Here is a 14048-nt window from a genome sequence, read left to right as displayed (position 1 = left end):
ATCATTGTGGTGGAGGAGGCTGAGGAGGAGGCGGCGTCGATGATAACAGACCAATATATTATAATAGTGTGATCATATATTATCATCGACGCCGCCTCCTCCTCACCCCCCTCCTAAATATGTGTATATGTATATATATTATAATAAATTATTAGGTATTACGCGTGTGGATGATAATGCGTAGGTACACACTTCTTACGGCGTGATCTCGACGTAAATACATTTTGGTGATAAGACAATAATTATGATGCATGCATTTATAGCACTCGGTGTATTCACAATGATTATGATGGGTGTGCAGTACCGAGATTGGAACAAATTTATCGAATTTATGAAGATTGAAGATTATAAACTACTCTCCAGTGGAGGTTTTTTTATATTTTTATTTTAAAATAAGTTGATATATTATTTTCGATGATTTTGATAACTGTTTATTTTTAAAATTTATGAAAATAAATCTTTAAAAACTTATAAGTTATATAAAAAGAAAATCCCAGTTAATAATCTCATCTACAGATTCAACAGTAAGTAAATTTTCTTGTTTTTAATTATTGATCTAAAGCTAAGTAGTAAGTACCTAGGTACTCAGGATTCAAGGTTGTTTATGACCTCTCTACTAATTTTTTTTATACCAGTGCCATTCATTTACATCTTATATTTAATAGTGAAACACTGAAACTAATGTACCAAATGTATTATAAATTTATAAGTTATATATTTTATTACGATTATAATAATGGAGTGCATAAATGATTAATTTACAATTGTTTCTAAATTGCCTATACAAAGCGCCGTGCCATGCAAATTATTTACGTTACTGTAAAATGTCGATTATCGATTAACATAATATAACCATTGGTTATAATATATTTATTATGTTTAATCAGTGTTATCTTCTAATAGTTTGATTGGATTTACCAATTTCTTAAAACGATGGTGACATTTTATTTATTTCATCTAATCAACGCCACCCATTATCAAGGCAATGCAATTCGCACATATATAACGCCTACAATATTCATTGCGATAAATCGTTTTGAATTGTCAAATGAACTGTATAAAAATAAGAGTTCAGTTGGCATTGTTAATTTTTATGGTTTTTAAGTTGGACCTTACGAAATTTTGAGCCGGGTCATTTTTGTATATTATAAATATTTTAACTTACAGCCAAATTCAGCCAAATTCACAAATTTCACTCAGTGAGAAAGGATCCATAGATGTTTTTTTTATCTACTAAATCATAAATTTTTTTAAATTGTGTCAAATACCTAACCATTTTATCAAAAGAATGGACGAAGAAAATTTCTTAGAAAACAGGATATTTTGGTATATCAAAAGGGTAAATAAAACCTTGTTTTAAACGGATATTAATGGCTGATAAATGTTTTTTAGGTGGTTACAAATGATTACAAATGATATTACATAATTTCCACTAGGTCTGAGTTACCGGAAAGTCGAACTTCTGTAGTGGTGGGGCTGTAGTAACGTTTCCCAGGCCCCACCACACAGATACTTGGTTTTGAGCGGTTTTGGTTAGGTTACAAATGTTTTTTTGGTGGTTACAAATGATTACAAATGATATTACATAATTTGACATAAATTATTATATATTTAGAGAAAGTGGTGGGGCCAAGGTAACGCACCTAAAAATGAGGTATTGTTTTTTTTATCATAATATTATTATTATATACATTAACTCTGTAGATTGGAAACTAATTATAATCAAAAACTCGAGAGCTATCATTTCAATATGGATTTTGGGTGAATATAAAAATATTGTTATCTGATTATAGGTTAATGAATTAATACATTTTTGAAATCGTTTTTAAATTCTTATTGACTAAATAAATTCTATTGACTGATACGCGTATTATAGTGCAACACACTGTATAACACTAACACGTATGTTTGGTAATACGTTCGAAACGAGGTCATCTGACAAACGTGAAATAAACAAAAAAATAAATAAATAAACAAAGAATAACATTAAACTCTTACAACCTACTAAAACCTACTAACTAAAATTACAATCAATATTAAAAAAACGAATACTAACGAAACACTATACAGAATGTTACCGAGCGTTACTGCCACCCAACATTTTTGCCGCGCGGCAACCGGACACGCGCGCAGCCACTTGAACAACTTCCGGAGACCAAGGAGAAATTATTCGATAAATTACTCGCAGATGTTCCGGATGCGACTGAACGCCGAGCAGGTTGGCCGGAAGTTCGAAGTTTCCGACGATGAGCTGACGGTCGTGGCGCGCCGCATGTCGGACGCCATGGACGCAGGTTTGTGGCGCAACGAACAGCCTGGCGCGCTGGCAACAATAAGGTGCTGGGACACACGCGTACCGCGTCCGTCACCGCCCGCTGCCACCGATGCGGTCGTCCGCAAGTTTTTGAGCCTGGATCTGTGCCACGGCGACAGGTTCCGCACGCGGTTTACGACCCTGCTGGGTGCGCACGACGTGTGGATCAGATCGCGCGAGCACCCACTAACGCCCAGGACCCTGATGACCGGCAAGGTGGCCAATCTGTTCGACCACGTGGCTGGAGGACTTGCCGAGTTTGCCGACGAGTTTCACGTGAGGCGGGCCGGGGTGCCGCTGGCGTTGACGTTCGGATTCCCAGTCTGGCACGCCGGGGCTCTGGGGGGCGTGGCCAGCCTGTGCCGGTGGACTAAGGGGTTCGACTGTGCGGACGCAATGAGGCAGGACGTGGCCGCCGAGTGGCGGGCGGCCGCGGCCCGGGCTGACGTGGTCGTGGGTCCGGTGGCCGTGCTTAACGACGCGTGTGTGGCTATGATGCACAGCGCGGCGGATAGGCCGGATACACGTGCCGCGCTCGTCGTGGACGACGGCTGCAACTGCTGTTACGTGTCAGAATTCGGCCGCACAGTCATCAACACCGAATGGGGTGCTTTTGGCGAGGATGGCGCGCTTGACCACCTGTTGACGGAGTACGACCGTCGGCTCGACGCCCGATCCCAAAATCCCAGCAAGCAAATTTACGAGAAAATGACTTCAGGCGAGTTACGTTCACCCTATTTTTGACCCATTGTTGCGATTAAGATATTATTATTATTGTGGTTGTATTATTATCATTATTGAAGTGAAACTTCTTTATGCGCTGTAGTGTAAGTCGAATTCATGGGCTCAGCCTTTTCGACCAAGAAGCATTAGGGGCGTGGCTTGCTCACAACTAAGGGCCCAATCAGACTATTGGATTTGGCCGGCCGGTCGCCACGCCACGCAGTGTTCATCCTAGAGCTGGAAAACAGGGTGAACTGACCGGCCGGCGAAAAACATCACTTTCTGTTAACCACAACTTAATTTTATACATAAAAAAATCGGCTGGGAGATGCCGGCCAAAAAAATTCGTTCGTCTGTTAGGTTGCCATGGTAATAAATAATAACCAATTTGTCTTATCTCTGTACAATAACTAGCTGACCCGGCAATATTTGGCTATTTTCAAGATTTCTCAGATATTAATCCGCTATTTATTTTCTGTATGTTAAATAATTGTTTTTATTTTAGACCACTTTTAGTCACGTCTCCGTGGTAATGTAGCCATATAAATTTAGCGTCGCCATAGCGGATGACCGGGCAATAAAAATATATACCTATTAGTATTATACAAGTATTATGCTATATTATTTACAAATGATAAATCTTTTACCAATAACTAATGTAACACCATTGATTATAAATACTAATAATAGATTCTCAGATAAAATTAATTGTTTTTTTTTTTTGCTCAACTAAATAATATTATAATAATTGTTTATTATTCCACGTCGATACCGACCTGCCTAGAAGCATCTGTGGTTGTCGAGTTTGATTGTTATTTATTTTCAGCCATTGACTATTTCTTACTAAAAAAGGTACAGGTTACAATTTGCATGTTTATTTTAATTAATAATAACTAATTATTAATTAACTTTATCGGACTGAATGTATGCCTAAAAATTCCTCCGTGATGTCCTCTTTAATTTAAAAAAAAAACTGCACGACGATTGAATAAGTAGTTTTGGAGTTTATCTCGAACAAAAGAGAGCGACTGCATTTTATATAGTAGGTAGTATAGAAATAGATAATAAATTAATTTCAAATGAAAATTTTATTTTTTTATTTTTCCATAATAAACTTAATATTTGACTGTGATGCAGTTTTTTTTTCATACCCTCTTTAAAGAAGTTTCACTTCATCCAAGCGCAATAATGCAACACACTCGATTTTTGCTATAGTTCATAAATTCTATACAACTGTGAGTCGTGCTCAAACCTTAATTCTCTAATGATGTGCTAAGTGAAAATAAGTGCTAAAAAACAAAACAAATGTTGTTATTATTTTTTGTATCTAAATAAGGGAGGGATTTGTATGTTGTTACACTGTATATTTTAGTAACTCTATTTTAAATGTAAATACATTTTTTATTATTTTATTATGATTATCTACTCCACACTCACACTAATTAATGGCCTACTGCAATTTGATTTACACTAGAATCGTGATTCAATTCCTAGCATCTAAGTAGATATTAGTGGTTTTGAACCCCCAATAGAATCTCAAATATTTGTAATAAGTGTGTTACGTTTTCAATCATATTATTATAATTTATAACTGTTAAAAATGGTTTTAATCGTCAAACGACATGCACAATACTTTTGATAGTTGATTCTTAAAGTAGTATATTGAAACTAAAGTGTATGTATTAAGATCAAACGTGCAAAAAAAATGCAAATGCAACAAAGTTTGACCCTTAGACTCGGGACTTAATGCAAATTATGATTGATGTACGAAATGTAAATAGGATAAATTCTATTCGATACAAATTTGATTCGTTATACCTGGAATCCAAGTTTAAAATAATATCTGATTTTCAGATTTTGTTTTTTTTTATTTATACATATGTATTGTATTACAAAGATTTGTTAGTTGAATAATTTGAATCGCATTATATTTAAAAGTAAATTAACATTTAAAAAAAAAATCATTGACCACCCAAGTCCTGATTATAACAATTTATAATAACAATAATGTCAAAGTCACCGTGGTCGGTCGGTCGTCTCCGGTCCATCATTGCAGGCATGTATATGGCCGAGTTGGTGCGCATGGCGGTTTTGGAGATAGCCTCCAACCAGGCGATGTTTGAAGGTAGGACTACGACCTCCATGGACACAGAATACGCCCTCAAAGCCAAACACTTGTGGCTGGTCGAGTCAGACACCAGTCCGTCGTATGATGGCGTCCGGGCTGTCCTGACCGGCGTGCTGAACGTGACTGACCCGTCGGACATGGACTGCGAGCTGTTCCGGTACGTGTGCCGGTGCGTCACCAGACGGTCCGCGAACCTGATCGCCGCGGGGCTGTCAGCGGTGCTGAGGCGGACCGGACTGCCTGTCACGGTGGTCATGGCGGGGCACGCGTTCAAGACGCACTCCGAGTACGCGCTCGCGGTCGGCGGCAAGGCGCGGCAGATGACACAAAAACAGACAAAGTTTACGTTGCGGACGGTCGATCACACTCAAGGTCAGGATGCACGGATAGTGGCCAGGGTGTTGGCCACGATTCCCGCGAATCCAGCATAAATACCAATGTAATAATGTGCTTTTATTTTACTGAATAAGTTTCAATAAACAGATTTTAACACTATTCCTCTAATCAATTACATTTTAAAAATATGTCATCCCTCATATTCACTGCTTTAATCGTATAATTCATAAAATATTAGTTATAAATTTAATTAGTTACAATTGTTGTCCAAACTGATTGCTTATAATCTTAACTCTTAAGTGATCTTTAGTGACATTAAATATTTTTTATACTACCCTTCGTTAGGATAAAATTATCATTATTTTTAAAATGTTTTTATTAGAATATTCAGACATTAAATTCAAAACTGGACTTAGGCAATACAATATTTTAAATTATTCTACCACTAATTATACAACATGTTTTAGTCTTAAATAAAACAAAGCCTTGAAAAATAGTCTTTAAACAAATAGTAGGTAGTTATTAGTTTTGAACATTTTTCAATGTTTAGCTTAATTACTTTTATTTAGGTTGAATTGGAAATAATGTATTTTATTTTGAGCATTAATTTGAAAAAAATAATAAAAAAGAACATATTCAAATATTCTATAAGTATTTATTTGTTTACTCACAGTTTTCAATGTGTTTCAATAAAATCGTATTATATTAATAGGAAATTTCAATTAGCGATGTTTACGGGAAAAGGAAAACACTTCAAGAAGTCTTCCGGTACTCTGTATGTTTAAGAGGACGCCAGCGCCATACCCTCATGTTTTTTTTCAGTCTTACAAACACATAATAGGTATAACACATTGTTCGTTCTGAATAATTAATTTAACTAAATTACGCTTAATCTTAGCGTGAATTGGCCTTTAAAAAAATTTAGTAGTAAGAATATATTTTTTTTCTTTATTGGTTAAACATCAATTACACAGGTTATTAGCTTTACAAGTATTACATTTTAACATTGAAGGTTATATGCTATTATACAATTTAATTTGTTTTAAGTATAGTAGTAAAATACTAAAGTATAAGTAAGAATATTATGTAGTCGATGACAAAGGTTTTTTTCATATTTTAATTTAAAGCGAGTAATGAGCATTTTAAAATAGTAAATTGCTTGTACATCTTGAAATGCTCCTCACTGCGTATTAATTTTATCATACAATTTTCACCTTATATATAAAAAATATTTTCTGTAAGCCAATATTTTTCTAAAATTGGGTTTTTTACTTGAACACTAAATATTTGAGTACACAGTTTGCCTTCTAAAACTTTTTGGGATTCGTCGTTTTTTCGTGCAACGCTCTTTGGTCACATTTATTATTTTAGTTTCAACCGGATGAGACTCCCTCACCATGATTATTGATTGCTTATATTATTTGGTGTAAAACCGAGCGATATTATGTCTGTGGGATTATCTTTAAGAACTTGATACCATTCGGAGGTTGAAGTAAGACTTTGAATTTCTCCGACGCGGTGGACAAAAAATGCTTTCCATTTGACAATGATTTAATCCAAGTGAGTGTGACCGTTGAGTCAGTTCAGAGATATTTTTCATTTGTTTGAATATTTTATTTGAAGTTATTATTGTCTTTGTTAATCGCGCAAATAATTGTGGTGCCACACAATTCTAATCGATGCAACGTTATTTTTTTAAAGAGAGATACTCAAGATTTTACACATAAATTAATAGAACAGTGCATTCTTGGCGTTAACCTCAGTTCACAAGAAAATCTACCTGTGGCGGATTGGATATAACTTTTGATGTACTTTTAGACGTAGTTAAAAATGATCATCAAACTTTTCAGATATCTCTAATTAAAATTACTTAACTTGTTCGTCAAATTTGGTTGAGTTGTACTTGAGTATATGCTACATTATACCAGCATAAACGGTTGTTGTTCATTTGAAGAACATACAATTAATTAAATATTATTTTTATTTATTAAGAAAATCCTACAGGAAAGCATGGCAAGACGTCTAGGCTAAACCATTTTTCAATTTTCTTCTTGTGGCTTATGACAATACATAACCTATAGATTAACTAGGTTGATTAGCGGAGCAAAAAACACCCGTGTGAAAAATGTGGTGTCGATTGGTTCAGTAGTTTCCACGTTTATAAGCTTAAATAACGTGCATTGGTTTATTATATAGTAAAAAAATATAGTTTTTAGTTTAACAACTATTTTATTACAATAAACTAACTGTAGACATGTAGACATTAAATTAGGCTTTCAGTTATATTTAGTAGCAATAAAACTGCTTCGAAAATCACATAAATAAACCAAAACTATTAGTAAGAAAATCCACGACGACCATAAGCATAAACTTGATGATTTCGGTCTCTGGCAAAACGTTTTGCCGCTAATTGAAATCCAATGTTCATGGCATGAATTACTCCTGCAACATCATGATCAGGATTTATCGTTATTGTACCTTTGAATTTTGCACATGTTCCTCTATTTGAATAAACAAAAATTCCACAAATTAAAAGGAAGATCGATATGATTAAATAAATATACTTTATAAAGATGGGTACCACTCTGTTGTACAGTAGGTGTCGAGTTACATTTTAATCCAATCACATTATAAAACCATTATATATAAAAACGATTCTATGTAAAGATAATATAAAAATATAAAAATTATTGTGCATTTAGTACTTGAGTTCAATTTTTTTCATCTTAATATCTTATCAAGTATATATTAGATTTTGAGCGTAGCGAATGAATGTATTTATATGACAATGATGTGTGTGCTGTTTCTTTTGTCTGTCTTCAACATTTGTGATAGTAAAAGTACTTCAATTCTCGATATCAGCATTTTTTATGATAGAAAATTAGAATATAGTTGATACTTTTAAGAGTTCCAAATTGATAATTCCTAGTAATTTTCAAAAGCGTCTTGAAAAACAAAAAAAGTGATCATTTTTAGAGAATACCTGCAATTTCTAAAAAAATCAATTTTATTTTTTTGGTGTAACTTAAAAACTCGTAAACACTTGACATTTTCATCAAATATTTATATAAAAATAAACATGTATTCTACCATATATGGTAATATTTTTGAAATATTTTGGCTCTTTTTGAGTTATTAAAAGCCTCGAGACCTTTTTAAAATTTTGTATATTATTTAAAATTATTCTTGTTAAAATCTCTTTCACTCAGTAAAAAATATTAAAAATTGCAAGGTTTCTCATAAGTTCATTTAATGGGAGTTCAAAAATATTAAAAATACACAGGCACGATTATTTTTTGTATTCATGTAATGTACACATTTTCACAAAATTCACAAAAATCTCGACAATTTTCAAATTAATTTTCAGTTAGAAATTAATAAAAATATTTCTTTCCTTAGCTAACATTAGATGTTTTAATTGAAGAATTTCCACAAATTTTCAAACAAAACATTAAGAGTACACCGAGACTTAAGATTAATTTCAAAATGTATACTATATTAGATTTTTAACATTAAAATAACGGTTACCCCTCTATCGATTACTGATACTTTCTTGTAATTCAAAAACCAATAACCGTAGACCCTTGAAATTTTCACTAAATTTTTAAATGACTATTTTCCATACATAGTAGAGTTTTCCAACTAAGTTGACTATTCTTGAGCTATTTATAGCTATAATAATTTTTTCAAATTTAATAAATTATTTTTCAGTTAGAAATTCATGAAAGTTTTTCATAGCTAACATTAAAAATGGTTAATAGAAGATTCCCAACAAATTTTTCACCTATATCAAAAAATTTAAGTTCACTGGAAAGTTTAGCTATTTATAGGCATTATAGCCATGATATATTTTCGATTTCTATATATTTTTTTTAAAATTATTTTTAACAGGAATGCCACGATGATAAGTCTGCGTTCGAATCGTTTTTCGCATGCAATAATTTATCAATAATTTTTATATGACACATTACATTCTAACGACATGCTCGACAACTACTGTACAGCAGAGTGGAATCCACGTGTCCACCTTTTTTTGTTATATATTTATATTGCTTAAAGTATTTATTTTACTGTTAGTATAACAGTGGTTAATTTGAATTAATTTTCGCCGTAAACGTCGCATTTATAATTATATTAACTGTCATAGTAGAGTATATATCATATTATATTATTATTGTTATTTACTTTTGAGTTAGTGCCTACCGGCTTACATAAAACGGTATAAATAGACTGTGGGTCAAATAGGTGGGAAATTTTAAACAAATTAAGGTGATCATAGATGTTGATTATAGCAATTTAAAAATATCGATAATACATTAATACATAGACTCATTTTTTTATAAACGTATTTTGTTGTTTTAATTTTTATGAAATATTATAAGTCAAACAATAAAAATTGTATTTATTGGGTTATAATTGAAAATTTATCAACCTTAAAAACTATGATCATTTTATCGTTAAATAAATACTGAACCTATTCACTCCGTAATTTACTAAAAATAATAATTTAATATGATATATTTATTATGTATTTAATAATTAATTATAAAAGATGTACAATGTTTTTATCATAAGTGAGTTGATCATACTTATTTACCTACTATTATAGAAAAATAAATAACTATATTCATTATACGTATAAAAGAAACCAAAAGTACAAAATAATATATATATATATATTATAATAAATAATAAGATATAAGCACCTAATTTCCATTGGGATATTTTTTATATCATCCACTAAATACTCATTAATGATATAGTGTTTATTCATATATCTATTTTCATATTCCAAATCATATCCAACGTCTATCCAGTGCTCAGTATTTCGTTCATTCCATGCACTCAAATTGGCAATTAAAAAATCCATATGATCAATAAACAGTTGATCAGCAGCGTAGCTATTGGAAACAGCTAACAGTACACATTTGTCCGCTGATTTCCATCTAAAAAAAAAATTACTTCTATTAAAGTAGTATATAACAACTCTACATTACAAACAGTATATAACTCTATAGATGTACAGTAGAAATATTCAATTTTCTACCTGAAAACTAATTTCACTAGATCAGGTTAATACAATAAATACAGCACACCATTTAAAAAAAACTAATAGCTACATATAAACATCATCCTTCCCATCACGACTACTCCTTAGTTATACAGGAACTCAGCCTCATTTCACTGGCAGGTCGACGAGTTAACGCTTACGTAGAGTTTTTGAAAAAAAATGGTTTCGAAAAACGGTTGATGGCCGTATTGATGCTCCCTCACTTCTTTCGTTAGTCAATTTCGAAGTTCATTCTTGCACTACTAGATACCATGTTCCTTTTGTTGTTCCTGCACACACTACCAATTACGGAAGAAATAATGCGTTAGACCGCATGACGCGGCTGGCCAACGAGAGCACCATTTATCAAAACTGATACAATTATAATTAGGTGTTACTATATATTTATAACATGTACTATCGTTATTATACTTATTATTACTGGAATTATTATCTTATATACATTTATTTGTATTAATTATTTAGATTACTTATTATTGTACTATGTTTTAAGACATTGTATAGGGCTCAGCCCGTTAAATAAATAAATAAATATTATAGCTGTTAGTGTGTATTAACTTGAAAACCTACATAATACATACATAATAATATGTAAAATAACATATAATATAATAAATCAATGTTTAAAATATTGTAAAATTGTTATCAAAACCTGTATAACTTTTGAATATTCATGATAATTATAGTAAAACGTAATGTTATGATGTTTATATTTTTTAATAACCTCTATAAAACATAATAAGCTTCAGATGATTTGCTTAAATTTAATGTTTATTTTATATAAACATTAGTTCCATAAAATCTAACTCAAAGAAAAACTACTATAATGATGAATTTATTGAGGTTGTAACTATAGTTCATAAAAGGTTTTGTGTAATACGAGTATAACCGTATACATTTGAGTTATAGAAGTTCAACTTGAAAACACAATACAAATAATATTACTCATCATAATGAGTATTGAATTTATACATTTATTTATATTTTTGTCTTATTGAAATAAGAAATAAATAGTTTTATATTTCTCAATATAATATAATATATACTAGGCGTATATACTTCTGTATGCTATATTATAGTAGGAATATTGTATTATAATGTCACACTGATTATAAAGGAATCTGATTATAAAGGAATAAAGGAATAAAGGATTATTTATTTGTAAAGCGAAGTAATTTGTATAGGTTCACATCTTGTGACAAACACGACACATATTATTATCAATATTATGTTCTTGAATATCAAATTTAAAATATGTCTTAATTACGTCGACTACTTACTGAGTTAGTAATACTGTATTTAATAATACAGTTTAATCATATTAATTATTATATTTACATTATACAGTATACTAACCCGTCATTATCGATTTCGTTGATATTTATGTCTCCTTCATATTCTTCTAAATTATAATATAATTTGCGGTTGGGAGTGGGAATGAAAACCTTATATTTTTCTTCGTCATCATTTTTCCAATAAAAATTCGAAACTTCTGGGGGGGGAGTTCGCTCTACTTGATCTAATAATAAAGGGCAGGCTTCAAGTTTCATTAAATATTTTTCAGCAGCCTGAAACAATAAACTCAATCAAAATTTTTGATCAATAAAATGGGGATTTTAAATAGGTGTAATACATACCATTTTGTAATTAATATTGAAGCAATTAAATATTTCCAATGTCGTGAATGTATACTGTGCGAATGAACAATACGGCTTTTAAAATATTAATTCAGGTGAATAAACAATACAATGTATTATTATTCTATAATCTATAACGCCTTGAATTTTTCGTTGTTTTTGTTCTAGAGTGTGGTATTAAAATGCAAACTGCAGTATAGCACTAGTATCGTTGCGACAACAATATTTATACTAATTATGTGTCAAGACTCAAGGTCCACGCTAACTGCAGCGGTGGCGGTAAATCGTGTCCAGACTCATTTTAATGCTACCGCTACCGCTGCAGTGTGTGGGGGCCTTAAGTCATCTGGTAAAGCCGTATGAGTAGTAAGTGCCTCCTACCTAGGTGGTATATGCACGGTATTACTGCAATTTGTCATGATCACTAATGGAATTTTTCTTATCTTTCCCCACACTTAAGTTCAATATAATGCTCAATATAATAATATTATGTAAAACATTTTATAGTATAAACGTTGAGATATTTCGACGTTCGGTTTTGTATTTATTAGTTTAATGTATTATAGTGTTGATCGTCACTTGTGTATTAATAGGTTTTTATGTATATATTTTAGAAACGTATTTTTGTGAGTATTCTTCAATATTATCTATACGTATGGATAATAGATTTAAGTATTATTAAAATATATTCTTAGTATTTATTTAATGCTTCAAAAGCTAAAAGTATAATATGCATAGTCATGTAATAGGTATATGTTGACAATGTATCGTGGTAGATCTCAATTATTGTTAAGTACCTTCTCAAGCCGATGTATATTAATTAATACCCACTCAACTCAGTTATATCTTATATGATATTAGATTTTAAATGTTGCAAAATTAATTTTCATTAAAATTGTAATGTTTTAAAAAATATTTAATTTGATACTTACAGATCGTCATAATAATGTCTACAGTAAAAAAAACGATAAAAACTGTTAAATACGGATATTTATTGTATTTTGTGTATTTACCTATATATATGTTTTAAAATAGTATATACATCGCATACAGTAGATTTCAAAACGTTTCCTCATCGCAAGTCAAAATTTTAAATCATCCAAGTGAACACTGTAATTGACGACCCGTAGTCGACACCGTCAATCGGGGCAATGTTTATGTCGACTAAGCGTCGAGAGTTCGAGACCGCAGAAATCGATTATTGAATTAATCGCGTATCCGATTAATCGGTAAAATTGATTAAAATTTTTTTAATCATAATGGAAAATCGGTTGTGTCAAATAATAATCGAGCAGGTTTTCAACTTGAACGTGATAAATATAATGAATTAATATGGTTAACCTTATTACATTTGTTGTATTGAACTATTATTTTTTTTATTTGGACTATCTGTAATACGATAATGCGCATTGCGTATATTTGTATATTGTATACTGTTATGTGTTATGCAAGTGTCGTTAATAATAATTAATAGTATACTTTCATTAAATATTTATCGGTATCATTAAAAATAAAAAGTACTGGTAATTGTTTTTTTATTTGATTTTAATACATTGATTAATTGTAATAGAAATGTAAATATTGAATAATAATTGTCCGCAATCGAAATACCTACATAGATGATCGTGCAGAATAAAAATAATGTAGGGATTGGGTAAGAAGAATTTAGTGGATAGCTGAAAATATATAATATTATACAGTTATTATATTGGTAAATGAGAAATGACAAGATATTTCTTTTGATTTTAATGATTTTAATATATGATTAAAGATACATCATTATTCGTTTTAATGTTTTATACGTTTTATAATTAATTATTTATTTTTTCATAATTAAAA

General features: G+C 31.2%; 2 protein-coding genes across 3 annotated transcripts; one reads left to right on the top strand and one right to left on the bottom strand.

The window, feature by feature from the left end:
* Window positions 1-588: 588 nt before the first annotated feature.
* Window positions 589-5869, top strand: LOC111028272 (glucokinase-like). The gene is made up of 2 exons (XM_022306859.1): window positions 589-3032; window positions 5094-5869. Exons 1-2 carry the CDS (start codon window positions 2072-2074, stop codon window positions 5594-5596), a joined length of 1464 nt encoding a protein of 487 aa, XP_022162551.1. The 5' UTR covers window positions 589-2071; the 3' UTR covers window positions 5597-5869.
* Window positions 5870-7710: 1841 nt separating this feature from the next.
* LOC111028265 lies at window positions 7711-12637 on the bottom strand. Of its 2 annotated transcripts, none has more exons than XM_022306832.1 (4): window positions 12210-12637; window positions 11929-12140; window positions 10208-10447; window positions 7711-7943 (listed from the first exon to the last, which is right to left on the bottom strand). In XM_022306832.1, the coding sequence occupies exons 1-4, from the start codon at window positions 12210-12212 to the stop codon at window positions 7778-7780; spliced, it is 621 nt and encodes a 206-aa protein (XP_022162524.1). In that variant the 5' UTR covers window positions 12213-12637; the 3' UTR covers window positions 7711-7777. The 2 variants fall into 2 exon arrangements, with proteins under 2 accessions (XP_022162524.1, XP_022162523.1); XM_022306831.1 differs by having other exon boundaries at window positions 7757-8002; window positions 12210-12622.
* Window positions 12638-14048: the final 1411 nt, after the last annotated feature.

The sequence above is a fragment of the Myzus persicae genome, unplaced genomic scaffold, assembly GCF_001856785.1.
Source record: "Myzus persicae strain clone G006 unplaced genomic scaffold, MPER_G0061.0, whole genome shotgun sequence".
NCBI classification, from domain to species: Eukaryota; Metazoa; Arthropoda; class Insecta; order Hemiptera; family Aphididae; genus Myzus; species Myzus persicae.
Note: the sequence above shows the minus strand (reverse complement) of the source record. Positions and strands in the feature narration are given on the sequence as shown.